Genomic DNA, 27,165 nt, shown 5'->3' with positions numbered 1-27,165 from the left:
TTCAAAGAAAAGTTATTGCTGGAAAATCATAAAGACATAACAAATTTCCATGACCTAAATAGAGCTTTCTAGAATGTCATAAAATTAGACAAAGCATTTTTTATCCTAAAAACTATTTTCAACATATTTATGTACGTGTTACTCTCCGTAATAATTACTACATTCTAATTAATTTAAAATTATGACAATCTTCTTAAAATAGAATTAATTGATGGATAAATTTGTACGTACTTTTAATAAGCATTCTATTTTTTTGAAACCTTCCTAAAATGAGACAGGTTAATTTTTTTGACAAATTTATTGAATTGAATTTATTTAAATTTATTTACATATTTTAATTAAAAAATTAATTTATTTGGATAAATGACATTTTTCATGGACTTCATCAATCGTTTCCTTCTCACGTCTTTGCGGTATATTCGTACACTCTAAGAAACCGGGTAACTAAATTATTACCAGGCGAAGATTTATGTGACTCTACTGCAAGGTAATTTATTTATTATTGAGTGGAAGAAAATTAGTTACGAACTGGTAATATTTTCAAATTTCGCGATTTCCGCTTTGGGGTAGAGTCACATAGGCAATCCGCCTGGTAATAATTTTGTTACCGGGTTTCTTAGAGTGTAGGTAAATTTAAGCTAATCAAGTGCCAATAATGACGATGAGACTGGTATAAAAATATAAAACACGAATTCGAGACGAGGACATAAAACCAATCTAAAATGAGCAGGCATAATAATTATTTTAATATATGTATGTATTGCAGTTCCAATACGATGCTTATTTATTTAGTACATAATGATATCTTCGGTAGAATATTGTGGATTACTTTTGGCAATCTAAATAATTATTGTGAATATATACCGTCTATCCTACTTAAGTATTAAAACAACCGAGAAAATATGAATGATTATCTACGTACTCTCTATTTATTATAGCAAGTCGTTCAAAATCACAAGTAGGCTAATATTAAACGTCGGCCGTATCGCAAGAAAACTGGTATGGAGACATATTTGTGTAACTACACGGTCAGAAATCTGGCATAGTCAGGCTAGCTTGGTATTGCTTTCTCTACATTATAAATATGTAGGTGGTACCGCTTGGTATTACAATTATTGCGGTATTATTTTTCTACCGAAATTGTAAAACGTTAATACCGAGAAATTTTGTACTAATGACTTATACGTAAGCTATTACTTACTTATCCACAGATAGACTTTGATATATGAATACCGGCTGGAATTATTAAGTAGTGTCAGCTACTTGTTGCGATCGTTTTGTCCGTCCGTCTGTCTGTCTGTCTGTCCGTAGGCAGGATATCTCCAGAACGAGTCAACATAATCAAACCCCGTTCCCGCCATTGTGCTTCTAATTTTTAGTTCTCGGTCGAGTTCGAAAATGGGGTCAATTGGACCACCCCCCACCCCGCCAGTGGGTGTGGTCCAAAATTAAATTCACGTTAATTTTCATATGGGGTATCATTTTAAAGGAAATTTCGCCACGAATTCAACGACATCAATATTTTTGACCTTATGACCTTGAGGACGAGGTCAAAAGTCAAAATATACATAATTGTCATATGGGGTGTCATTTTAAAGGGAATTTGACTGCGATTTCAAGGACGGTAATATTTTTGACCTCATGACCTTTAGGAGGAGGTCATATACGGAGAAACGTTAAAGGAAACTGGAATCGCTCTGACGCTACTTATTTACATTCGTTTGGAGGGTTTATTTATTTTAATACTGGGACTCTGAAAGTGTAAATTACGTGGCTGGCTATAATAGATGTGGAGTACATTAGATACATATGCACATGTAATTTCTTTTACAAGAGAAATGTTAATACGCATATCTAAATAAATGCCGTGCCGAATATAATTGTTCTTTTTTGATAAGAAATGTCTTATAATCGCATTGCTATTGCTTACTCGACATACCGCCATCCTGGTACGAGAAACGTCCCCAAAAGACAAATAAAATGTTACGTACCAAAGAGCTCTTCTTTATCCTAATCTTTATCAATTCTTCCGTGAAAAGTAACCCAAGTTCCTTATCTTTCGCCGGGTTTCAAAAATGTACCATCAACTTAAATCTATTAAGCAGAATCGAATTCAAACTCGACATTGCAGAAAATTTAGTCTCAACTCAAGCAGAAAACATGAACTATTTGAAGTTAACAATTTACCTTGGCTACAATTTCACTGCTTCCTTATCCTTCCACGCTCCCAACAAAATTCATCTCGACGGCAAATTCTGTTCCGTCATAATTTTCATGGAAAAACGAACTCCAGAATTTTACAGATATTTCATAAAAAATAATTTATTAACGTCTCGAACCCTGACGTCATACATTTTCATACGCCATTATTCATTCCCTGAAAAATTTGAGTGGACCCACCCCGCGAGAAAATTTCACTGGGTTATTTCCCTCCTCTACAAAAGAAGACGGGTAGAAATCGCTGGAACCCGGATTTTGATGGAATGTCCGCTTTGTAAAGATGGGTTCATCGACGTCCCAAATTTTACCGAGATTCTAAGAGACCATATTCCCCCAAAAGAATGGGATGTTTCCACCGGTAAAAATATACTGGTAACGCATTGTCCCGCCGAAGAGGAGACCACTTCCCCCAAAAATTGTCCATCCTCTCCATGGATACTTCAATCCCCCGGAACTTCTACGATTTATGTACATGCAGTCGACCTGTCAAAGTGGGATGGTCACGTTTCAAATCATTTCCGAACATGTCAACATAACTCCCGCGCTTCGATACGTTTCCGACTTTGGTGGGAAATTCATACCAATCCATGGTTCCGCATTTTTTCAGGAAACACCCGGCTTATTTGAAACTTCGGGATCAAACTCGTTTCGTTTAATGCATTCCTACAGGATATTTTACTGTTATGATAAGTATTCCACGGGGGAGGTAGAGATGCAAATGGCCATGTGGATTTCCCCCTTCGATCCGTGGGTGTGGGGGGCATTGATAAGCAGCCTTATCACCAGTGGAGTCCTAATTGGACAAAAATTCGATCTAGTTTTCAAAATCTCACACTTTTTAGAAAATGTCTGGCTGCTTATCGCCGAACTATTGATACAACCTTCTTATCGCGGCACAAATGATAAGTACTTTGTCGCTCAAATAGTATCACTCAATTTGCTAATGGTGTCTTTACTTTACGAAAATTTAATTACGACCCGCGTCGTCGCGCCAAATTTGACGCAACCGTATCAAAATATAGTACCGCTTTTTAACGCCGGATTTAAACTCTGCCACTCCTATTGCTCATGGCTTTTCTAAAGAAATCGCGTTCAAATTTAAAACGGGGCCGCTTATGACTCTGCTGCAGGGTACCAGTGAGATTTTTTCTAAGGGCCGTATGAAAACTCAAAACCTACAGTGTAGACTTGATATAGCCCGAGTCAGACCAACGTGATTATCCCTCAATCCCACTTTTTGAATGAAATTTTATCGTAAATGCATATCAAAAAACAATTTAAAAATTTAAATTGACTTACTTTTCCAACTTAAAAATTTAAAATTGATTTTTCCAATTTAAAAATTTAAATTGATTTTCCAATTTAAAAATTTAAATTCATATTCTTCTAACAGTATCAATTAGCAGCCTATGTAGCAAATTTCAGCTTGATACGACGATTTAAAAAATCCGTAAAGGTCACCCAATAGGCTCCCTCCAGATAAAAATTGCCGATTTTAAGTCATATTGTTTAAGCCAAAAGCAACCTCGGCAATTTCAGCTCTATATGACAATTTTGAAAAATACGTATGGGTCAACCTACTCCAACTGGGTTCCTCCTCCTTTGTTACAAAACAAAGAATGGATTATGGGCCAGTGCATACGGCACTATCTGCATATTCACACGATGGTGGTGGTGTATGTACGCAAATGAGTTTAAGCGGTGAAAAACCCGATTTCTTTAGATCTGACAAAAGCAATACACGTACAAAAGCGACGACGCTTACTTTCAAAACGAGACAAATCAAGCCATAATAATTGAGGAGGATTACAAATTTGATTTTGAAAGGAAACAAATTTCGATTAAAAATTTACTAAAATTTGTCTACTTGGGGACAAAAGGTTCGGAATACGGGTCGTTTTTTCAGCAGAGGATGCAAAATAAGGAGGCAATTGTGGACCCGTTACCGAATCGGGCTTTATTCCGTCTCGCCCAGGAAAACGTATCAGCCAGCAAAAAGTGCAGCTTGGTGGACGATTTTTCCTTCAATATGAGACCATTATTTGACCTGTACGAGATTCATGGTTCCCATCATTTTGCGAGATTGAGTAGGCGCCTAGAGGAATTCGGGGTGTATGAGTTTTGGTCGAAGCTGGACCTGTGGGGGGTGAAATTTCGCAATAAGAGGGCTTATCAGAGGAATCATTTGGACAGAAATTTGTACAAGATTGAGTCGAATGATTGCTTAGTTCACCTGAGTAATTTGAAAATGGTGAATTATGTCTGCCTAGTTTTCTTGGTGGGGGCAGATGTCGTATTTATGCTGGAGAGCAGGGTGCCTTATTTGTACGTTATTTTTTGTCGACAGCGAAACTAGGGTAACTCCAGCTTCTTAAGTGGTACCGTAATTACATACTGTACATATTTAGATAACTGTACTTATCCTTAGTACATACGTGAAAAAATCAAACTAAAGTATGTTTGTATATTAATATAATGAATTTGTATAATGAGAGAAAAGTATGCATGCAAAATAAATTAATTGCACCACTCAAAGAAATAAGTGCATACATTTAAATAGATGAAACTATCAATGAAACTAGGTATGAATGGTGAATTCCAAATAAAAAATCAGTAATTTACACATACAGCAGTAAATCTGTCCAAAAAATTAATGAATCGGTACGTACATATTTTTCTACAAATTTAAATATATACATATGCACTGCCAAAACTACATAAATATGTAAGTTATATTTTTGAAAAGTAAATGGATTCTTAATTTTATATTTATCTATGTGGTTTAAACTTTACTGAATCCAGACGTTAATCAAGAGGAAACTTTACTCTGGATTTCGTATAATACGTATTCTTAATACAGAATTGAAAGTATTTACTTTCAACACTATTAAATTTAAAAGTGTTATGAAGTATGTAGATACATATGCATATCCTGTCCCTTATTTTCCCTTAATCGTAGAAATCTGCGGTTTTATCCTTTACAAACATGGAAAGACGCCCTTATTCAAAGCTTCACTTTGTTTCATTCACCTTTTCCCCTTGTCGAAGTGCGTTTCACCACTGATCTGACCCTCGGCTCTTTCCGGGTCTCATTTTGCTTTTGTGTGTACATAGCTATGTACATACATATGTACACACACGCAACACAGCTACGCAATTTTCAGTCAAACATCTGACTACAAAGACAGAATTATTTCCACGTTAAAATTTATATAGACATAATGTCTAAAAACCCATGTAATAAATATTTAAATATACTTATTTCATTTAAATTTGCACATTTTTATGTTCACCCTCTTAAAAAGTAAATGCACCCTGAATGTATTAAGTTTCTTAACTATTTTACTAAATCCTGAGTGAACTTTTCTCTTTATCTAGCTAACGCTACTCTGGGTTTAGTATATTTTACTTCGTTTAAATTTGAGAGTGAATCTACTGTTCATAAGTGTAACATAATTTTTATGGGAGTATATATTTAATTGCTTTTGCTATTAAAAAATACGTTTAATTTGAATTCGCATAATGTAATGTGTACATAACTGTCTTTGCATTTTGCAGTTGTCTCTCTTAAAATATCGGTTAAGCAGTGGCTCAAACCGAAACCCGACAAAAAATCGATCCCCTCAGGAAAAGAAAAGGACGAAGTGCAAAAAGTGAAAACATTGACGTTCGCAGATTTACGAGCGAAAGGAGGCCTAGATTCTGCCCTGGATTATTTGCAAACAAATATCATTGTTCCACACTTTAATCAGAAATTGTATGAGAGAGCTGGTCTGAAAGGGGACCATTATGCTGGGGATAAGCTCATCCTGTACGGTGATGATCATACCTGTTCACATTCATTTATTTGAATAATGTATAAATAAATTAATCATTCAATGAATGACAAGTGAATAATTTATTCATTCATTATTCATTTAATAATGAAACTTGTTCAAAATTCTTAAAAATTGAATGAAAATTAATTAAATATTTATTCTCTTCATATTCATGAAAAATGAACGGCTGACTTTATTCACCATTCATTCCTTACCATATGCTTGGGTTTTAGGGAGAAATTCATCTAATAAGGCGAATTTGTGATAAAACTAATATCAAATAAATAAATATTTATTCACAAATTTCGACTAAATGAAGGAATTATTTTTTACAATTATTAACTTAAATGAATAAATGGTTTCTTTGAACAGGTATGGCGATGATAACGAGGGAATAGCAAACATGGTTGATGCCCTAGCCCACGAATTGTTCAATCCTGACGGCACACGACATGACGGGACAGTAATTACCATTTCGGAAGAACAAAACGACTGGTTGACCACAGCTCAGAAGCAGTACGAGGACGTGCATAAATTAGTTGACCATGCAGCCAAAAATATGCCGGCAATCATTTTCGTGGAAAGTGTCCACCCTGAGTTTAAGTTTAAAGATGGCACGGAAGGTGAGAGACGGTCAAATTTTCAAATGCACATATGTATATACTAGTGTATAAGCCCGTCTCCCGTCGGGCGACGGGCTTATTTGATTTCCGTGAAAATTAATTACGATTGTTCATAATTCCAGCGAATTATTTTTTATTGTATTTATATTATTAGCTGGAAATGTCTGTCGGCAAGGAAATGAAACTCTCTCCACTTTCACTTCCGTCACGGAAAATTACTTTCACTTCCGTCACGGAAAATTACTTTCACTTCCGTCACGGAAAATTACTTTCACTTCCGTCACGGAAAATTACTTTCACTTCCGTCACGGAAAATTACTTTCACTTCCGTCACGGAAAATTACTTTCACTTCCGTCACGGAAAATTACTTTCACTTCCGTTGCAGACAAACATTTCAAGCTTATAATATAGATATTTTCCTGTATATTTCGAGTATTTTTCTAAATTTCAATACACACCAGATGTCAATTTTCAATTAATCAATCACAACTAACTAATTGACCAATTGTTTCCAGCATTACTATCTCACATTGCTTGGTGCTTGAACAACAGCTTGGAGAAGCTACAACCTGTCTCCAAAATCGTGCTGATTTTGGGCCTAAACAGTCTGATTGAAAAAGAAGAGATTTGTCTAAAACGTCGCGGATTCACTAAAATTCTTCATGTTAAAAAAGTGTGGACGGTGGAAGCTATTAGGAAGCAGTTGATCGCGACCACCTCAGATTGGGAGGGACGCCCTGAAGATGCAATTTTGGACAATATGTCGAAGAACCTATCCACTTTAGATGATAAGGACATGAAGGTGAAAATAGAGAAAATTTGTTCCACTGCGTTTCGAAAATGTTTGTTACGCCAGGCCGAAAAATATTCGGGGGCAGATGTTGCAGGTAGTTTGAAACCTTATCGAATTAATGAGGCCGAGATTAATCCAACGGAGAAAGATTGGGACGAAGCATTCGCTGAGGTTAAGAATGAGGAGAAATCGCATGGATAAAAATAATTTATTTATACTCTTGAGCTATCGTTACTGGCCGGAGTTATATGATTCCACCCATCGTAATAAGGGTATAATCTTTTAGTACTATTGTGGTAATGAAATATTTACAACTCAGGTACAAAATTAAGAATTACTACCAATCCGGTAGGAAGTTATTTCCAAATAAATACCTATACGCGATATCTATGTATGTATATGTTACTCTACAGATTTTTAACAGTGTAACGATGCGTATCTTACTGTATTTAATTTGCTGCTCATTTAACTCTTTTTTTAATTAACCACTTATTGTAAAATTTGTGTACTTATGTATTGCATATCAGCAAATTATTTTAATTAAGACGAAAAAGTTGTTAATAAAGTATGATAGACAAATTTGCAGAATTTTACTCACACAGGACTCATAATGCCTACATGATCGTAAATCTGTACATATGTATGTTTGTATCTATAAATAAATTTTTTGAGATATCTACATATGTAGAATATGAATTTTGAGAGTGATTTTCATGTGAAATGCGCACTCATCTCTACGGTGGACGGATTCCACCAATGTATTTGTAACCCTGTATTAAAGTTTCAAATAAAATGAGCGAGTATTTACATATATTTGATACACCTGCCGAAATGTAAATAAATAGATATTGTGTCCGAATGGATTTTAAATACATTTCAAATATGTACAATTTCCCGATGTATGTATATTTCGCAGATCATTACTAGTACGCGAGTTTGCATACTTAGGTGCACATTTATTTATTCCATTTTGAACAAAGCTAGCGAGATTTATAATACCTAAATCATGTAGATGTAGTAAATACAAACTTTTATAATTGTACCATGAACATCAATATATTTGCATACATATTTACATATGCAGGATATATTTATATGCACAATACCATAACCAGATACATACATATATATGTACATACATATTTCTTTTCATCCTCGGAATAATACGGAACCAATCACTGTAACGTAAATACATGGATGGTTCACTTTATATGCTAGCTACAAATACATATGTATGAATTTACCTGCATGCCGATCGTAAGCTGGCCGTACAAATATTACGTCAGCAGAAAAACGTACCATTTTAATTTCATGTCTAACCTAATGAAACTTTATCTAACCTTATTGTGTACATAATTAAATTGCTGACCAAATTGTCGACATAATTTCTACACGGCCCCTTTCATCAATCAGTTGTTGCCCGTGACGGTTAAATAATTTCCATCCTCGTCCACGTGAAGTAAGATTTAACCCACCTTTCTTTGAGAGGTTTCTTAGAAAGCCTCGAAAATATATACATAGCTCTGGTCGTTTAAGGTGATCTATTTTTGACAGGACCCTTCTTTTCTTCGAAGGATATTGTCCTTAAATTAAGAATATGAACTCTTCCCCATTACGATTCCAAACTTACTGCAAGAAACCCACAAAATTAAATCGTTCAAGTAAATTTCTTTAAAAATCAGTAAATCAAGTAATTTAAGAAATTTCACCAAGTGTTACAAAGTGAGAAGGAAAAAAATAAATAGTAAAGTTGCCAACTTGGAATAGAAATACGCTGACAATTCAAAACTTATTAAATAATTCAGCCGAGAAGTAAGTGCATACTTATTGACTTGAATTCTTTAAAGTCGTTCTCTCGAATTTATATATATGATAGAATTTATTAAATTCTGAAATTGTAAACGAAAATATTGAGGGTATGTTGGGTGAAATTTAGTTTGCGATTGCATGAATTAAAGTAAAATTAGACTAAATATGCAACTTGGATTTCAACTTACCATACAAGTATGTACTTGAAGCTGGATTTATAAATCAACGTTTATTTTTTTAAGTTATGTCTAGGTTAAACATAATAAATATACCTATATTTTTGAATTTCATTTCGATTTCGAATTCTAATTAGTCTTTTCCATTACAGAAATCCACCTTTTTCCAATTCCACTGTCAAATGTGTCCACCACACCACGAGGCAAAAAATGACGTCAGATTTCTCTACGTTTATATTTATCTCAGGTAAGCGAATTCACCATTCTGCTGACTTAAATTAAAGAAAATTTATGTACATAAAATTGTCGTTATCGATTTTTTTATCCGATTTTTTATCTTCCTTATGCTTTTAAACAATTATCTTTTGCATATAATTATGACGAAAAGATTAAGTCAGGTTTCATAGCTAGTAATTCATAAGCAGTTTGTATTTTTCTGTATTTTCCCATATACATATTTTTGTCCCTGTATTTTTCGAAAATTGGTGTAGTTCTACAAACCAAAGTTATATACCCTAAATAACATTTGTAAAATTCATAAGCAAAGTTTTCCTTGAATTTTGGATAAACATTTTATCAAAAATTCAAAATGGATTCCAAACTTGTATCCAAGAGTTTACTATACATAGTCCGACCATAAGTTCCCGTGAATGCATTTCCGGTGATAAAGCCCAAAGTATTAGAGCTATCTGATAGAAATTTTTGTGGATGAACAAGGTATTAATCTTGTTTAGAAATCATAACTTCGTTTTCACAATTTCCTCCACGGGCTTGTACACAAGACATAAGTCGTGGCGAAAACTGCTCGATCGCGGCACGCACGGATTTCCTGGGAAAAGCGCCAGATCTTCAGTAAGTGCGACCTCAGCCCTTCCACACTTGGGTGAAATTTAGAGCATACTTGTACCTATAATTTTGACCACCAGTCATAATTTAGGGGATTAAGGTCTGCAGATACTGAGCACCGTTCTACGGATTAAAAAAAGTCATGAAAATTCGTCTGAAGCCAGTTTTGGACAATTTTGCACCTTGCGCATGAGCAGATTCTTTTTGAAAGGTCCAATGGCGATTTTCGGAGGGTCCAGGGTTCAGGTTATTAATGTTTGTCTCTAGGACACTCTGAAAATAATTCTTGGCTTCAATTTGTACCCTTTGCGGTAAAAAACAGAGATTTCATTTCTCCAGCCAACTTGCTCCCATTCACACCACGGTGATGACTTCGTATTGACTTCCGCATACCTAAACGGATGTCAGACTTCTGTACAACAAATATCTGGCCTTTTTTTCTATTAAATTTTTTGCCAACGGTGAAAAGTCTGAAATACTTTTGGCACGAAAATTGGCGCGTACCACGATCGACCTGTGGCCGTCACGAGTTATGTCTTGTCTAATTGCCCGTGGACGAAATCTTGACAAAGAAGTTATGATTTCTAAACAATATTAATACCTTGTTAATCCATAAAAATTTCGAGCAGATAGCTCTAATACTTTGGGATTTATTACCGGAAATGCATTCACGAGAACTTATGACCCCACTATGTAAAAGCTTGGACAAAATGTTATATAATTGTGTGAATTGTTCCTTTTCGTACCAAAGGAATCACGGAATTTGCTTAGAATTATAAATTCTTAACACTTGAACTACTAGCCTAAAGTTTTTGAGGTGAGATTTACATATGTAGAAGTGTTGGAAAACTTATAAATTTAAGTTTTTATTTTAAGTTTTTATGAGTTCATGTTTTTTTGTGGTAACACAAATGAGAAATTCGCGGAATTTGGCCACAATTTGCATACCCTAGTTTTGAACATACCTTCTTCTCATAAAATTGTAATAATTAATTTTAGCAATAATTATAATTATCCCTTACATTTTTATCACTTCAAAACATGACACCAGTATTCAACGCCACAAAGAAATATGACAACAAATTGTTGTCAACAATTTTTGTGAATCTCCAAAAACTAACAAATTTATTTCTCAAAAAATCTGGGGACATATTTCATATCTTTTTCTACACGTGTCTTGGTAATGACTGGCAAAGGGAAGCAAAAATACCGACAAATAAGCGAACTTTTTCCTCTTTTTTATTCTAAATCTCCAATATTTATTTAAAAATTGATTTAAATTACAGTTTTAATGAACCTCTCAACCCCTCCGTCGTCTACATGCTTGAATGGCATTTCTCCCCTTGCTGGGATCGCCATACCGGAAATAACTTCGGCCACGAGGTCCGTTATTCATGGACGACATCTACATCGCATCATTTCGTATTTATAACATTATCAAGTTCGTGAAAAACAAGTAATCTACCATCGCCTGTTTTAAATTAGTTTTATCTTTAATTGGTCGATGCACACATTTATACACTAATTTCGTCCAACTGCTTACTACATAATTACACAACAATCAACACAAAGTAGTCTTAAGGTTAGACGGAATCATAAAGTTTAGAGTCTAAACTCCAAAATTTCCATGTGTGTATTAAAAAATTCGAAATGTCACTTTCGTCAAACTGGTGTACATATTTAGGTCTATATTTCTGTGGTATTCTACAATATTAACAATTACGCAATTTCTTCTGAATCGGAGAGAATATTTGTGAATCTAAAACTAACCATGATTTTGTACCGTCTTGGAAGTGGTGCACATTTGCAAATTTTTAGTTTTTATGGATGCAAATAATAGTGAAGGAAGGAATAACGTGTTCCAGCTCATTTTGCATTTGCATATTTATTCAGAATAATCTACATAGGTACATATTTTCCAATTACTTACACCATACAAATTGTATCTGTATGGCAGTCATAAATATATCCTTGTACAAGAAGAACGATTATCGTGTTACTTATCCATAGCCAATGGTAATTCATATTATTAAACGTTTAAGTATTTGATAGGTTTAGCTAAGAATTTAGATTCATTTTTGAACGTTTACCTTGTGTCAATCCACTTGCAGTTAGATGTATTTCGTCGTCGGTGAGTTTTGCAGAAATTGCCAATACCTTGAAAGATTTTGAGATTGAAAGATCAGATCTTTTCAAACTCTTCCTAAACCCTAAACCAGTGGTACACCTTACCCGAAAGATTTTTGCATTCGTACGAGAAAAATCATGAGAAATGTAGACTTACTAGTGACTAGAGCCACTAAATTTAAGAGTGTTTGAATTACCACGAAATTTCTTGGGGAAAAAATTGGTATAAAAATAAATAAAATTATAAATCATAAATCCTGTCGTCAGAAAACATTATCACATGAAAATAGGAGAACACTTTTTTAAACTTGGAAGGTATACACCAACTCGCTGAGTAATAAGGTACAAAAGTTAACCGTAAGTGCGTACATATGTATTTACAATGTGTATTCATACAAATAACTTTGGACCATGGTTGAATTTCAAACAACGAAGTACCTTATTAAAAATGTGAAATATTCAGCACAAGAAATCCGGGATTAAAATCCCCAGATATTACGACTAATTATTGTTTCTTTTCCGTTCCACCCTTCCTTGATTTCTTCTTCTTTACGAAAGCTTTACTTTAAAATTATTAACCTCTGTCCTGTTAGCGTAATAACAGTATTTAGACACACATACATATGTAAGATTTGTCAATTTGATGACATATATCCGCCCACCCCACAACATGCAAGGTCTCAGAACGATTAGCGTATTAGGTCGTGTGTATATATTCATAAGCAAGTTCAATGAACCGGTCCTTGCGTTAATATGTTAGAAGGAAGGTTTATTACATGGCGAATTTCTGATACGAACGGAATATCTGTAGTTAAAGGCCGCAGAGTTAAGTTACTAGCGCACAAAGGTATTGTGCGCTGAAATTGTATCTTAATTTAATTTTGGCAGATCCAGATGAATTATCGTGCAAACTAAATTAACATTAAAATTTTGGTTCATTAAGAAGCCTAACCTTGTGTTATGAACCAGCAGTATTAACTAGGATTTTCTTACGGCAGCATTTTTATAAAAATGAGTCCAACCTAATTTGCAGAATTTTTCTTCCCACACAAAAATGTAAAAAGTTACGTAACACTAATATATATATATAACAATTCATTTATATTTTTTAAAATTAATTATATGCGTAACATCTTTAGGTAGTACATACCATGTAATCATTATTTTTTTAAATTTGCATATGCAAATCTTAATATCTAGATAAATATAATAAAAATACTCGTGTATTAAAGAATTTTAGTTAGTTTTATGTATACCAAAATTAGTATTTTATAACGCATACTTATTAATTGGATAAGTTTTTAATAAAAACACATTGATAAGTTGGTTCAAAGGAACGAGATTTGGTGAATGTTTTAACTTTGACGTGCGTTTGCATGATTTTATTTGCTATGGATGTATATCACGTATATGTATGTATAGGTATGCATTTATTTTCCATACGCTAAATGTAAATACTATGTATGATTACTAAACAATAACAAAAAACCTTAGTACATCTCCTACAATAACAAAATACATGCAAATAATTTGCACTAAATTCGTTTACATAGTCCAGGAAATATCTAAACGCGAAGGTAAATTAGGAAAATGCTTGAAATCTTGCAATTAAATACTTATGTATAATGAAAAATTTCACGTATGCGCATACATATGTACATACGAGTATTTAAATGTGGAGATTCTCAGATTATTTCGTATGGAAATATTTCTTGCATTTGTTAATATGTAAATGTAGCGATAAATGTGACAAAGAATATCCGAACAATATGTAATTGTACCATGCATTTAAGTTACATTAATCCCCACATAATTTTGTTCGTCCTAGGAATAACACGGGACGAATCGCTACAAATATGGCATGGATACCAGTTAAGTTAACATGTATGCAAACTGTGCTGGAATTATGTAATACAAGATATGAACAAATCGGTAACTAGGCCGCCGTACAAACATTGTGTCATCAAAAAAGGCAGGGACATGGTAACTTCATGCGAAACGTTCAAATTGAGTGATTTAATGTCACATTTAACCTTCGACCCTGTGCATCAGATAAACATGGAAGAAATAAAAATGACGACATCATTTTTACCGCCCCCTTTCTTGCGACGTTTTCTAGCCACGACGACGGTAACTCACCATCGGTAAGAGATTTCTCACCCTCGTTTGCATCAAGCAAACTAGATTTATCCAGTTTTTCTTAGGAGTTGGTTAGTAGAAATGGATCCCTTTCTTTTGAGGTGACTCTTCTGTGGCAACGCCCTTCTAGACTGGATTTGTTCTTCATTTAAGGAAGTAAATCATCCAAATTTATTTTCCCGTACAATCTAAGCTTACTCCAATACACACAAAAAAGTTAGTTGTAAATTTACGTATTTGGAGATGTATCCGTCACTTAAGGCAAGATATTCTTATTACCAAATTAAGCGGAAAAAATATAAGACAACGTAAAATTTGGCATTCTGCTGAATTGGTGTAGAAATATTATTAATAATTTACAGATTCATTCATCCGAAAGGTAAGTACTGATTTGATTGAATTATTTATGTTTCTTCAATGCCATTGATAAAAAGTGATTTATGTAAATCTCAGATTTTCCTACAATCGGCGAAATAAGAAATTATGCCACAATTATATAGCTCTTAAAGTTTGGGTTAAATTATATTCATTCAATCTTAGGATTAGCTGGGATTAAATATATTTATATTTTAAAAATATATTCTTTACTCCAGCTAAATATATCCTCAATTTTCAAACTTGGTTTTAAATGCTGTACGTCATTAAAAGTCTTAATTCGATTTTTTGCTGTATAATACAGAAAGTCCAACACGTTCCAATTCATGGCGTCCATTGTGTCCACCACCCTTCAACCGCGTTGCAGAAATGAACTCCATTTTTTAAAAGCCCACAAATTTATATTTAGCAAAGGTGAGCAAACGGATTATTTAATTATTCCCCTTTAAATGATTTGACATTCGCTTTTAGCCAAGTTTTACAAATTTTGCGTACACCGTAATTATTTTCCGAATTTCAATATGACGATGGGTTTTGAGGACATACAAAAAAATCCGTAAAGTAAATATTATAGGTATGTATTTATTTAGTTCATGTAGTATGCATTTTTTGCCAAATAAAAATTTCTATATATACATTATTGCGTAAAATACAAACATATGTAAACCCGTTTTTCTTTATAATTTTCAGATGATTTTGTTTAGTAAAATAATGCCAAATGAAGTTGCGTGAATGTCTTTTAAAAAAATTATTACATGTTTCTAAGACCTAAATACATACACCACAATTTGTGTAATTATTTCATACAAAATTTTACTCGTGTATTTAAATTACAGACTTAATGAACCTATCACCTCGTAAACCACCATCCACATACATGCTGCTGTCACTAGCCCCAAAACTTCTGGACGACCTGGCTCAAGGATTAAATCTCTCATCATCTGTTTTAATTTCGTTTTATGCTTAAAATTCAAATACGAAAATTCATGTAGTCTCAATTGGTCACCATTTTCACCGAACAACTTAAAATAATGCAAGGCTTTCAAGCAATGAGAATCATTCATGCTGCTGTGAATTTGGCCACCCGTGGTCCATTTTCCCAGCGGCCCGCAAGGGCCGCTGGGAAAATGGACCACGGGTGGCCAAATTCATATTGTTTTATTTCTATAAATTACGATGCGATGTCAATATATGCGCTCGAATAAAAACACGGTGCAGACATTTTGTTCCTCTGTTTTTTAAACAATTTCGTGTTTTTATTAATCCATGTAGTGCTTAGAAACCATTAATACGCCGGTAAAATCAAATGTGGGAATATGAACATTGTTTTTGGCTTGTATGATAGCTTGTTTCTCATAATTGCATTTCTTTATGATCTTAAAGTTCCTTTTCAAAATTTTCGGGATTTCGGTATACCAATATTTCAGTGTGCACATTACAAAATAGTCTTTCCTCACAAATGCACCCTGGTCACTAAGTTCGAATCCTCTATCGGGCCAACCGATTTGATTAGTGCCGGCAGGTTTTGGTGTAGGTGAAATTCCGAATACTGCGAAAAAGACCTTTTGAGCGTTAGTGATACCGTCAGGTTTCCCGTCGTTATCACCTAGAAATAAATAAGATTGAACAATTTTTGTGTGTGCAGGAAACATTTTATTCATATTTAACTAAAATCCTATTGTCTAGTAGTTAAGTCTAAAGGTCCGTCCAAATCGAAGAGATTGTGACACTCGATTTTCATTTCATTCAACACTTTCAAAAACTCGCCAAACTGACTTCTGTTCATTGAAATGAACTCAAAAAGCGAATTTCCGCCAATGGTGATGGTAATTTCTTCACCGATTGTCGTACATTGCAAGTAAGACTTTCCTCCGAACCTCTTATTAAACACGATACAATCATTTAGCAAATGATCTGGAAAAAGGTGGTCTATAAGATCTGCATTTACAAATATTAACTAATTATTCTAAGCCTTTACAAAGTTTTTAATATTTGAGCGGAGCAGTTTGTGTAGGAAGTTGGGTTTCATAAATTTTCGGTATTTCGTTCAAAAAATTAAGTAATTCATGTAAATAGTGCCCTCGGAATCTCACATGATTATTATAGTATTCTGTACATCTGTAACCGCAAAGCTTAATGTCTAAAACGATCTCATTGCCTAAGGTGTACCACTCAATCGAGTGATCATCAATTCTAGCGCTCAACCTTGGCTTGAAAAATGGCTTTGGCATAATTTTGCTCATACCACAAACTGCGGTAAGGTCTGTTCCATGAGCCCCTTCATTGTCGGATGATGATGCCGACGATGAAGATGTTCCAGACGATGAAAATTCAACACCTACATATGAATATACGATCCTTAGCCAAGCAATGATTCGGAAGAATTCTTCCTATGAAAAACATGAGTACCTGATGCTAACGGAGCTTGTGAAGATTTTTCGATTTTCCTTCTTTTACAGATGAACTTTTTGAGTTTCTGCGCAGTCGACGGTTTACTCGAAGAACCGGCTTTCCCATCCAGATCGGGCTTACCACGCTTGGGTCGCTCATTTGCAGAAACAGGCGCATCTTCAGGCACTTGTTCAGATGTAATTTTTTCGTCGTCTGAGGCTAAGTCCTTCAGACTGTTTTCCATCTTATAGACTTGTGAATAGGTTCGAACTCAGCGAACAAATGCGGATAATACTCGCAAATTTTCTCCTTAAATACTATTGCCTCTATTTATATTTTTATTCGGATATTTTTTTTATGTATTTTATGTTTATTTATTGCTGCTTATTTCATTTTCAAAACCGGTTCGGGAATGCTAATTTAAAAAAAAAAAATTATAAGCCTCATAATTCAGAGGTTTCCGAGAAACTTTTTCGGGAACTAATTTCAAATTTTTACGAGAGATAATTCCTCAGGATAAAATACACCTAAAATTATTTCCCCTGTATTATCACTTAACTTATATGTCACAGGTATGCTGTTTACGATTTCTCGAATTTTGAACAAGTCAGTGGTGAACGTCGAAGCGTAACCTTTCTCGAATGTTGCTTTTTGAATCTTAATTCTAACATACTGTCCGATTCGAAATTTAGGAGTAGACGGCTTTGACTTCTGCAAATCCTCGTAACTCTTCATCCAAACATTAAATTGATTGGAAGGCTTTACATCTTTTGGTCGACAGTTTATGGACCTATGCACTGAAGAATTATAGGATTGTACAAAGTCTTGTAAATTGTCTATGTATTTCGTATCATTTGTAAATGTGAAAAACTTATTCAGACGAAGCATTAGCGTTCTATTAAATCTTTCTATCATGGCAGCTTTGAGTTCGGAATGATTATGAAACAAGTTTATTTTATTCATATCTAATATTTTGAGAAAGGCTACACCTCTAAACTCAAGACCTCGGTCCGTTTGAAGATATTTACATTTACGACCACTGGTGTCTAAAATATCTTGAAATGCTTTTGCTACGACGGAGCAGGTTTTATTTGACAACGGTCTAACAAATGCATAACGGCTTAATACGTCGATTACGGTTAGTAAGAATTTTATACCCTTATTTTTTCTGCTAAATTTCGTAACAGTAATCAAATCACCTTGCCATAAATAGTCAATTGACGGTACAACAATCTTGCGTCTTGGAAATTTGTGACGAACGTACTTATTCCTTGTATATGTTTGATGGCCTTGCAAAAACTCTTTCGCCTTCTGCAATGAAATATGAGCAACTTTAGAGAGTCGTTCCGGACCACCGAAACTTCCGGGGTTCGCAGGATCGAAATAAATTTCATTTAACTTTTCGAAAGACATTGTTAGTGAACTTTTAGCCTAATAAATATTTTCGTGCAATGTTTACTGGTTTGAGTACACACACCGTTTAAGTCAATCCCACGTTTCATGCACTCTTTCTGACAAACTTGCTCACAATTAGAAAATGAAGGGAATTTAAAGTTTATCGCCACAAATTGCTTTACAAGGTTATCATTACTGGTGAGTTGTGTTTCTGAAAATTCATTTACGATATCTTCGTAGTTGTATGCCATAGATCTTTTAATTAAGAAATTTAAGCAATAATCACCACATGCATCGCTAAAATTCGACTGATATTGGATTTGAGAATACTTTATACTTTTACCACGCTCACGACAGAACGACAACATACGTTTGGGGTACATATTTATTGGCAATGCAAAGCTATCGAAATATTCAACAAGGTCGGTACCTTTACTTTTCCTGAAGCAAACCCAGTGCATTCCAGGTTCGGTGGATGTTTGATTATCACAGATAACTGAGAAAGAGTCTTCTTTGATTAATTTTAACTGATCTATTGCACACACAGCCGTAAAACCCTCGATGGAACAAAGCAGGGCATATCTTAGTTGATATGAATCCATTACTGGACGCTGATTTGTCGAAACTTATCTATTTCGAGAACACGTTGATGCTCAGAGTATACTAAGCAATTAACTGCTTCTGGAACTGCTGAGGGGAATTTTATTTCTACTCGTACTGACCCAGTTTTTTCTAGATGTAACGTCGAATCCGCACTATGGTTTATCTCGAAAGCAAAAAATGTAAACATTTCAGCAAACTTCTTCCGGTCAAATGTTAATCCTTGATCTTGTCCGGCAATTCCAAGCGAACAAAATAGCATATAATACGGTAGTAAATACGCATTATTATCGAAATCGAGATTTAAACCTCTAATTGGGATTGGCACATTATTTACCGACAAGGAAATAAAATTAATTTTATAATTCTTAAACACAAAAGGATTAATTTTATAATCGCCAATAAAACCCGAACTAGGGACGAGACACAATATAATTCTGGACGGAACAGTGCTCATGAAAACATTTTCTTCAATGAAGGATTGACTCGATTTCGGAATTGAAAAGAATTTTACATCAGATTTTTTAAAAGGATATCTGGCACTCTGGCCACTATCTAAGAGTTTTTGATGAGAGAGGACGATACTAGGATAAAGGACATGTTTTCTCACAAATAAACTTGCATCCAAAAATTTTATCTTTGGGTTCAGATCAGGATCCCCACTTTTAGGTCCTGGGTAAAGTAATGAGAACAGTTCTGTGGCCCGTGTTAAGCTAATGTTTACAGTGGTGTCATTTAATATATAACGTTGTTGATAGGACAAATCAAATTTTAATTTATCAATTAGCTCGAGAGGGCTCGAGGATGCGATATATTTTTTTCTTCCCTCATATCCAGTGTTTGCTTTATCCAGTTTTCCTTCCTCGGTATCTAAGATAAATAAGGGACAAGTTCCCTGAGAATTAATGTAGTCCCTTCCAAACCTCAATAGAGTTTCCATATATGCCTTGTACATGTAACAATTATTACTCGTAGACACCAATTGTTGATTGATACTAACATCACAATTCGTAAAGAGTGAATGCATGAACAAATTTGCTGTACTAACGTCAGCATCGCCAGGTAGATCTTTTCCGTCCCCGCAGATTATTTTTACACGGAAATAGCAAAAATGATCGAATAAATCTAAGTACTGTGAAGAATTTCCTACAATTCTGAATTCTATCTTAGCGTCGCTATCCTGAATATTAACCACTGGTTTATATTCGGCGAAAAAGCTCGATTCGACGGTGGTATCGGTCGCAGGCAAACTGAAAAGATCGGCTTGCCCGCGAATTGATGGACTTGAATATTTATTAATCATCGCCATTATCCAAAAATATCACTTCTGCTTCTTGGCTTGGCTCTATTTGATGTCTTAGTTTTAGATATTTTCTTGATTTTATTATTTCTTTTCTTATTATAACCCTTGGTTTGTTTCGATCTAACAACCGAGCAATGTTTCTTTGCCGGCGACCTAAGCGGTAATGAACTTATGGAACTAGATTTTACTCGCTTTGTTCTTACCATGTTGCCTCCCGCTTGACGACCAGCTATATGATTACCAACGTTATTTAACAAACTCGTTGCGTTTGATTTAATTGAGCTCTTTAGAGGTACACCGCTCGTCACATCAGAAATAGTGTTAATAAGAGCATTTTTAGCATGCGGAAGAATATATTTATTTAAAAGAGGCAGCGCATATCGACCTATATATCCTAATATACCTCCTAAACCACCACCCTTCTGTCGATAGCCGTTAAATACCGGGATTCCATTTCCAATTTGTTCGTGTATAGCCTTATGATATTCGGAATGATCAAATATGTGCAGACATTTCATTTTGCGCCTTAGTTAGTACACTACAATTATGATCTTTTCATAAGCGACGATTCGACACAATATATCTGTAAGCTACAAGCAACGATATAAATATGAGGACATATCCTCAAAATGTCTTCATTAATAGTTTAAAGTTTTATGGAACTCTGAACTCTCGACAAAATGTCCTTCCATTTATTCCTACCCTCAAACGTTAGCCCTCTTTACTTTCCAGATAACAGAATTTCTTCCTTTAAGGTAAAATTACCGAAACGTTTTCAATTTTTACCTGACGAATACGAAGTTGCTCTAACAGAATTAACATATAATCACTCAATGAAAACGTTTTTGCGAGATAGCGATAGACTAATTCGTTTTCGTACCCTTGTTAGCGAGCGTGAAATTTTTACTGGGGTTTTAGAACCACACTGGCGAGATACCTATGTATTACCGAATCTAAATTATTCATCCATAGTTACATTATGTACAGAATTAAATAAAGCACTTCAAGTCGAAAGCGGGAAGCAGATTACCACTTTCAACTACGATTCTGAGGTAAATCGTGTATCGGTAAACGCTGAACACAGTGAAATTCAACTATCGTCCTTATTGTCAAATTGTCTGGGTTTTCCCGATATTATAAAATTTACTGGAAAAAATACTGCTACAAATCCACCTGATTGTTTCGGGAGTATGTACCATATGTTCGTCTATTGTGATTTTGTACAACCTCAAATTGTTGGTGACAGTCTAGTTCCTCTATTACGAATCGTGGATATCACAGGTCGTGAGGGTCAAACCGTAACGCAAACGTTTCGTCCATATTATTTACCAATCAGTAAGTTGGAATTCGACACCATCGAAATATTGCTATGCAATGAATATGGAGAAGAAATCCATTTCACCAAAGGAATCTCAGTCGTGACAGTGCATTTCAGAAAAAGATCCTTTAAGCATAACAATGGAAATTGACCACGGTAATACATTTCAGTTGTTACATCCTTTTTCTATGAGTATTTCGGGAATTACGCAATCAGGCAAGACACAATTTTTAAAATCCTTGTTGCTAAATTCAAATAAGATTGTCACTCCAGCACCAGATAGGGTTGTAATATGCTTCACAGAGGAACAAGAAGCGTATAGAGAATTAGTGTCAAAATTACCTCATGTCGAACTAATCAAAGGCTTGGAATTCGATCTGGAGGAATTTAATCCGGATATCAATAATATTATTGTAATTGACGATCAAATGAATGACGCTGTTCAAAGCGAAAAAATTCATCAACTACTTACAAAGGGGTCACATCACAAATCAGTCTCTGTAATAATTTTAACCCAAAATTTATTCCCGCAAGGTAAACACGGTAAAACCATGAGATTAAATACCCATTACACAGTAATTATGAAGTCGCCTACGTTTGCTTCACAAATTAATTACTTAAGCAGACAAGTTTTCCCGAACTAATCACGCTTCCTTCCCGACGCTTATAAAAAGGCTACAAAAAATCCTTACTCCTATTTAGTGTTAAATTTGCACCCACGTTGTGACGATCAGTACAGGGTAATACAAGGTATTTTAGGTGAAACGGATAAATTTGTTTATCTACCAAAATGAAATATATTATTGAAATTGAGGGCTTTCAGTTGCACAGTGCATTTATTATAAAAGAATTGTCAATCGTCGCCTCTGATCTCGAAAATCATTTTTTTGTCAAGTCACCGTATAGTTTCGATAGATTGCACATGAGCGATAGAAGAATTGTACGGTATTGCGAAAATCGTTTGCATAAAATTTATTGGTCATCTGGAAACGACAAATTTATTACCGTACGAGATTATTTACAAGAACTTTTGAATAGAGACGTAGATAATATTGTATATACTAAGGGAACGTTTTACGAAACTTGTTTAAACTAAATTGCAAACTTATTGACATTAATACTATGGATGATAACATTAATCAATTATGGGATCAGCTAAGATGTGAATATAACGACTTGCAAGAAATGACAGAGCAACAGTGCCCGTTACGATTTCATAAAGCAAATCCCCATTGTAGCCATTTCAAGGCGGCTGTAATTTCGTTTTATTTCGAAAAACTGCAACATCAGGATGAGCAAATGCTTACAGAGGAATCAAGGTTTTCTGAAGACGTTACACAAATCCAACGACCAGACCAGGAAGAAACTCATTGAAGCGGCAACTCCCGACCAAATTAGAGCTCTCACAGAGATTGCTATGAATATTGTATGTGGAAATTTTCCGGTAGCAGAACAGAAATTAAAAAAGTTATCATTGCACAAAGACTCAATAAGAAAATTGTCAAACCGAACTTTATCACACAAGAAGAAAAAGCACTTATTATTGCAAAAGGGTGGTTTTCTACCTTTTCTGATTTCACCAGTTTTATCAGCATTAGGTGCAATTGCAGGTAGAGCCATTGGCTCACAATTGGGGTTATAAAATGGCACAAAGAATGCGACTGGTTGAAGACGACGAATACAAGCGTTTGCTAAAGAGACATACCCCTCTATCTCAAGTCAAAGAGCATTTCTTTCGTGATGCAAGTGGTCGAGCCGATCAAGTACTTGATAATTCTGAAAACCCTGATGACATAAAAATTCAACTTTATGGTTCCATCATGAAAAGTGTAAAGCAACAATTGAATCAAATACTAGCTGATCCTATAAAGGTCAAACTTAGCCTAGACAAACCAGATGCAGCGATTAATGCCGATAGTAGTGCAGACTTTAGCTCCCTAGATCATTTTTCATCTGCTATATCGTCACCAAACTCAACCTTAAACCAGAGTTTCGCGTCGTCGAAAGGTTCAGCGACGGCGTGGGATCCAGATACACTTAATGAAGTTCCTCAAAGTTCTCCTTTAAATTTGGACGATATTATCTTACTCAGAAATGAGCCCGCAAACGTCAAAGCTACGAAGCTTATTCCTCTCATGACCATGCTGAAATCAAGGCCCGATCTTATCAAATGGGACACAAATGGAAGGGTAACTTTTTTTGGAACAGAATTTGCCCCGGAAACCAACATAATTGATTTGGTAAATTACGTAACACGAGAATTGAAGTGGAGTCATAATCCTGCAGGTATTAATCGTATGTTAACAGTTTGTAAGATGGTAAACGTTCCAACGACAATGTTGTCCAAGGATGTTAAGCAAGACTTAATGGGTCCACTGGAAGGAATCAGAATTCCTTCTAATCAAACCGATAGCGCTTCTAGGATGGGAGGCTTTAAAAAATGGAAACCTATATCAAGTAAAGACAACTTAAATTCTAACTCAGACTCAGCTCGTTCATCGAGGGATACACATGGACCTACGCCGATGCGTAATGTATATTCGGGTGCTAAAAGAAAACGACGCCGAAATCAAAATGCAAGCACAAGTTTCGGAACACCTAACTTATAAACCTTTCAAGATGTTTAATAAGGACATGAGCACTTTCCAAAAACGGCTTCAATCGTACGAAGGATGGCCGACCAATAAGGCGCAAACACCCCATACGCTAGCCGAATGTGGATTTTATTATTCCGGCGAATCAGATAAAGTTATTTGTTATTTCTGTGGGGTCGGCGAGCACAATTGGTTGCCAGAAGATAATCCTTGGATTGAACACGCTCTTTTTTCGAATAAGTGTACATATTTATTGGTTAACAAAGCCAAAGCCAATCAGAAGGTAATTTTATCAAAAAAAATTTCAAGTCAAATTTGTATTAGTAATATTAGAATTACAAGCTTTGTTTTATTTCTATAGAAAAATTTTTCTGTTGATACCGCCTCTGAAGAACCTCATTCTGAAAATGGTAAAAATTTTGTTAGTTTCGCTACAGAAAAAATCAGACGATGCAAAATATTATAATGATTACCTTTCAGCTGCAGCTGCTGGAACTCCAATTCTGGCTACCGTAATGGTTGATCCTATCTGCAAAATTTGTGATGCATCTGAAGCGAGATTCGTGGTTCTGCCTTGTGCCCATTTAAGTATGTGTTTAGACTGCGTGTGTACACAAGATTATTGTCCACTTTGTCGCAAAAGGATCAAATTTCTTTTGAAAATATTTATTGCATAGACTCGACTTACATGTTTGTACAAATATAAAACTAATATATATAAAATGAAATATAACCATTTTCGTTTACTTCATGCAATTTACAACTCTTAATTTTATTATTTCACATATACACTTAACATAAATTCTAACCGATGTAAACGGTTTACGCAACGATGCGACAATCATGATGGGCTATGGTATTAATCCCATCAGCTAAAATGTATCTCTTTGAATCAAAGCAATGGAGTGCAACTTTCGAAAAGTTTCCAGAATAGAGTTTGTGATGCCGTGAACGAATCAGATTCATTCTGCATACCAATTTCTTTTGTTTGAATAGCACTGATTTAAATCGTTTATGATTAATGTACTTATCAACTATTTGTTTCTTGACACCTTTCACCGCTTTCTTTCTTATACCTTTTCCAAGAAAGGAATACATCTTCGGCGCAACACCTACGAAACTCTCTAGAACATTTCCTTTTGCTTCATCTGTCATCTTCCCTATAACTTTCTTGTTGACGTTCGAATAAAGAAAGTGTGATTGGTCATAATTACTAAAATCAAACTCGTCAGCGTGCTCAGCCAAGTCCTCGTACAAATCTTCAGTGGTTATTGAATATGCTAATGAATCAGTATCTGTAAACAAGAATTTCGCTCTTTCCCCGAACCACTAGCCAATTTTATCATAGTGCCACTCATACATAAAGAGTTTACTTAAGTCGAGTACCGTGAAGGCAATATACAACGGCTTATTTAATTTCACCACTGCGCGGTCAAGAAAAGTTATGACGAGGTCAGGACTTAAAATTTGATAATTTTTGAAATTCGAATGTCTAGTCAACTTCTTCATCTGCTCTAGGTTACTCACAATTCTAACATCTTCTCGATTTCGTACTTGTTCTGCGGATTTCCCGAAAATGCTATTTACAATAAATTTGAACAGATTTTGTTCAAAAATGGTTCGTGCTTGTTGACGCAAAGAACCGTTAAATAAGACATAATTTTTCAACCATGCAGATTGACTGAACTTAATTACACTGTGTACTTTTTCTAAAGTCATTCCTTTCTTTAAATAATATTTTAAATTCCTATAATGAACAGCGTACCTTTTACGAGGGCCCAAATGCGGTACGAGCTTAGGTTGCTTCTCAGAATAAGTCATATTATAATGCGAAATAAGGTCTGTCTGATACGAAGAAAGTAGTTTACTGTTTACACAAATTTTCTCGGGGGCAAGCGGGTACTCTGAATGTTTGGGGTGCAATGCCGACCCGTACCCTAGGTCCACAACTAAAATTCGCCCGATATTATCTTCATCGCCCCATTTTAAAATTTCTTCCGTCGTCAAATTCTGAACGAACTCTGCGTCTTCCCATTCAAAATCTCCTGTGGGCAAATGCTGAAGAAGAGCTTCAGCATATTTCTCGAATATTTCAATTTGGTGTTGAAAATTCGTATCAATCTCGTTTAAAACGTCAGTCAGATAAAATTTGTTCAATACAACTTTCATATTCGAATTTATAAATTGTGTACAATATTCCTCTTCTTCTTTGTCGCAAAACGGGGTGTCTCTAATAAATTTACATTTCAGGGTTATTTGAATTTTTACGGATTTGTAGTCATTTAAGCATTGTTTAATAATGCCATAAATACAACGCTTGTTTTCTGAAAAATATTCCATTAATGTACGATACGGAGCATTTTTCTTCTTATTTCTATGTCGATATGTTCTGACATATCCCTTAAATGCAGCTCTCTGAATCTCTTTAAAAGGGTATGCGTCGTTTTGTCGCTTTCTCGATCCCGTCTGTCGACTGCTTGCTGCCGTCGTAGAAGATTTTATGTGCGTCAAAATATGATTATTTACAGCAAAAATATCGCTGTCCTCATACATGCAATGCGGACATCTATGTGAATTTATATGAATATCGTACGCTTTGTGTTGAGTGAATTCTAAATTACATAACTTGCATACATA

General features: G+C 34.8%; 3 protein-coding genes and 2 long non-coding RNA genes across 5 annotated transcripts; 3 read left to right on the top strand and 2 right to left on the bottom strand.

The window, feature by feature from the left end:
- Positions 1-5,309: 5,309 nt before the first annotated feature.
- Positions 5,310-8,136, top strand: LOC110855543. Its single transcript, XM_022103949.2, has 4 exons — positions 5,310-5,457; positions 5,779-6,031; positions 6,411-6,661; positions 7,178-8,136. Exons 1-4 carry the CDS (start codon positions 5,442-5,444, stop codon positions 7,654-7,656), a joined length of 999 nt encoding a protein of 332 aa, XP_021959641.1. The 5' UTR covers positions 5,310-5,441; the 3' UTR covers positions 7,657-8,136.
- Positions 8,137-8,637: 501 nt separating this feature from the next.
- Positions 8,638-13,838, top strand: LOC110855765. Its single transcript, XR_002548520.2, has 3 exons — positions 8,638-9,267; positions 9,593-9,687; positions 11,573-13,838. It is a non-coding gene; the product is annotated as an uncharacterized LOC110855765 (long non-coding RNA).
- Positions 13,839-14,574: 736 nt separating this feature from the next.
- LOC110855743 lies at positions 14,575-15,986 on the top strand. Its single transcript, XR_002548507.2, has 3 exons — positions 14,575-14,931; positions 15,232-15,341; positions 15,764-15,986. It is a non-coding gene; the product is annotated as an uncharacterized LOC110855743 (long non-coding RNA).
- Positions 15,987-16,153: 167 nt separating this feature from the next.
- LOC118437360 lies at positions 16,154-18,294 on the bottom strand. The gene is made up of 3 exons (XM_035856315.1): positions 17,337-18,294; positions 17,173-17,265; positions 16,154-16,533 (listed from the first exon to the last, which is right to left on the bottom strand). The coding sequence occupies exons 1-3, from the start codon at positions 17,560-17,562 to the stop codon at positions 16,187-16,189; spliced, it is 666 nt and encodes a 221-aa protein (XP_035712208.1). The 5' UTR covers positions 17,563-18,294; the 3' UTR covers positions 16,154-16,186.
- Positions 18,295-19,314: 1,020 nt separating this feature from the next.
- Positions 19,315-20,622, bottom strand: LOC110855542 (uncharacterized protein F54H12.2-like). Its single transcript, XM_022103948.1, has one exon. The coding sequence runs from the start codon at positions 20,620-20,622 to the stop codon at positions 19,315-19,317; it is 1,308 nt and encodes a 435-aa protein (XP_021959640.1).
- Between the last annotated feature and the right edge of the window lie 6,543 nt (positions 20,623-27,165).

Source organism: Folsomia candida, unplaced genomic scaffold, assembly GCF_002217175.1.
Source record: "Folsomia candida strain VU population unplaced genomic scaffold, ASM221717v1 Fcan01_Sc013, whole genome shotgun sequence".
NCBI classification, from domain to species: Eukaryota; Metazoa; Arthropoda; class Collembola; order Entomobryomorpha; family Isotomidae; genus Folsomia; species Folsomia candida.
The sequence above is the reverse complement of the archived record's forward strand: the minus strand, read 5'-3'. Positions and strand labels throughout refer to the sequence as shown.

Bases quoted from the DNA above. Each gene is read 5' to 3' on its own strand.
- LOC110855543 (XM_022103949.2), top strand. The intron at 6,032-6,410 runs GTACGGTGATGA...TTCTTTGAACAG, and splicing joins GCTGGGGATAAGCTCATCCT to GTATGGCGATGATAACGAGG. The intron at 6,662-7,177 runs GTGAGAGACGGT...AATTGTTTCCAG, and splicing joins GTTTAAAGATGGCACGGAAG to CATTACTATCTCACATTGCT.
- LOC118437360 (XM_035856315.1), bottom strand. From the start codon at position 17,562: ATGGAAAACAGTCTGAAGGACTTAGCCTCAGACGACGAAAAAATTACA. The intron at 17,266-17,336 runs GTACTCATGTTT...ATTCATATGTAG, and splicing joins ACAAGCTCCGTTAGCATCAG to GTGTTGAATTTTCATCGTCT. The intron at 16,534-17,172 runs GTATGAGCAAAA...ATTTATTTCTAG, and splicing joins AGACCTTACCGCAGTTTGTG to GTGATAACGACGGGAAACCT.
- LOC110855542 (XM_022103948.1), bottom strand. From the start codon at position 20,622: ATGGCGATGATTAATAAATATTCAAGTCCATCAATTCGCGGGCAAGCC.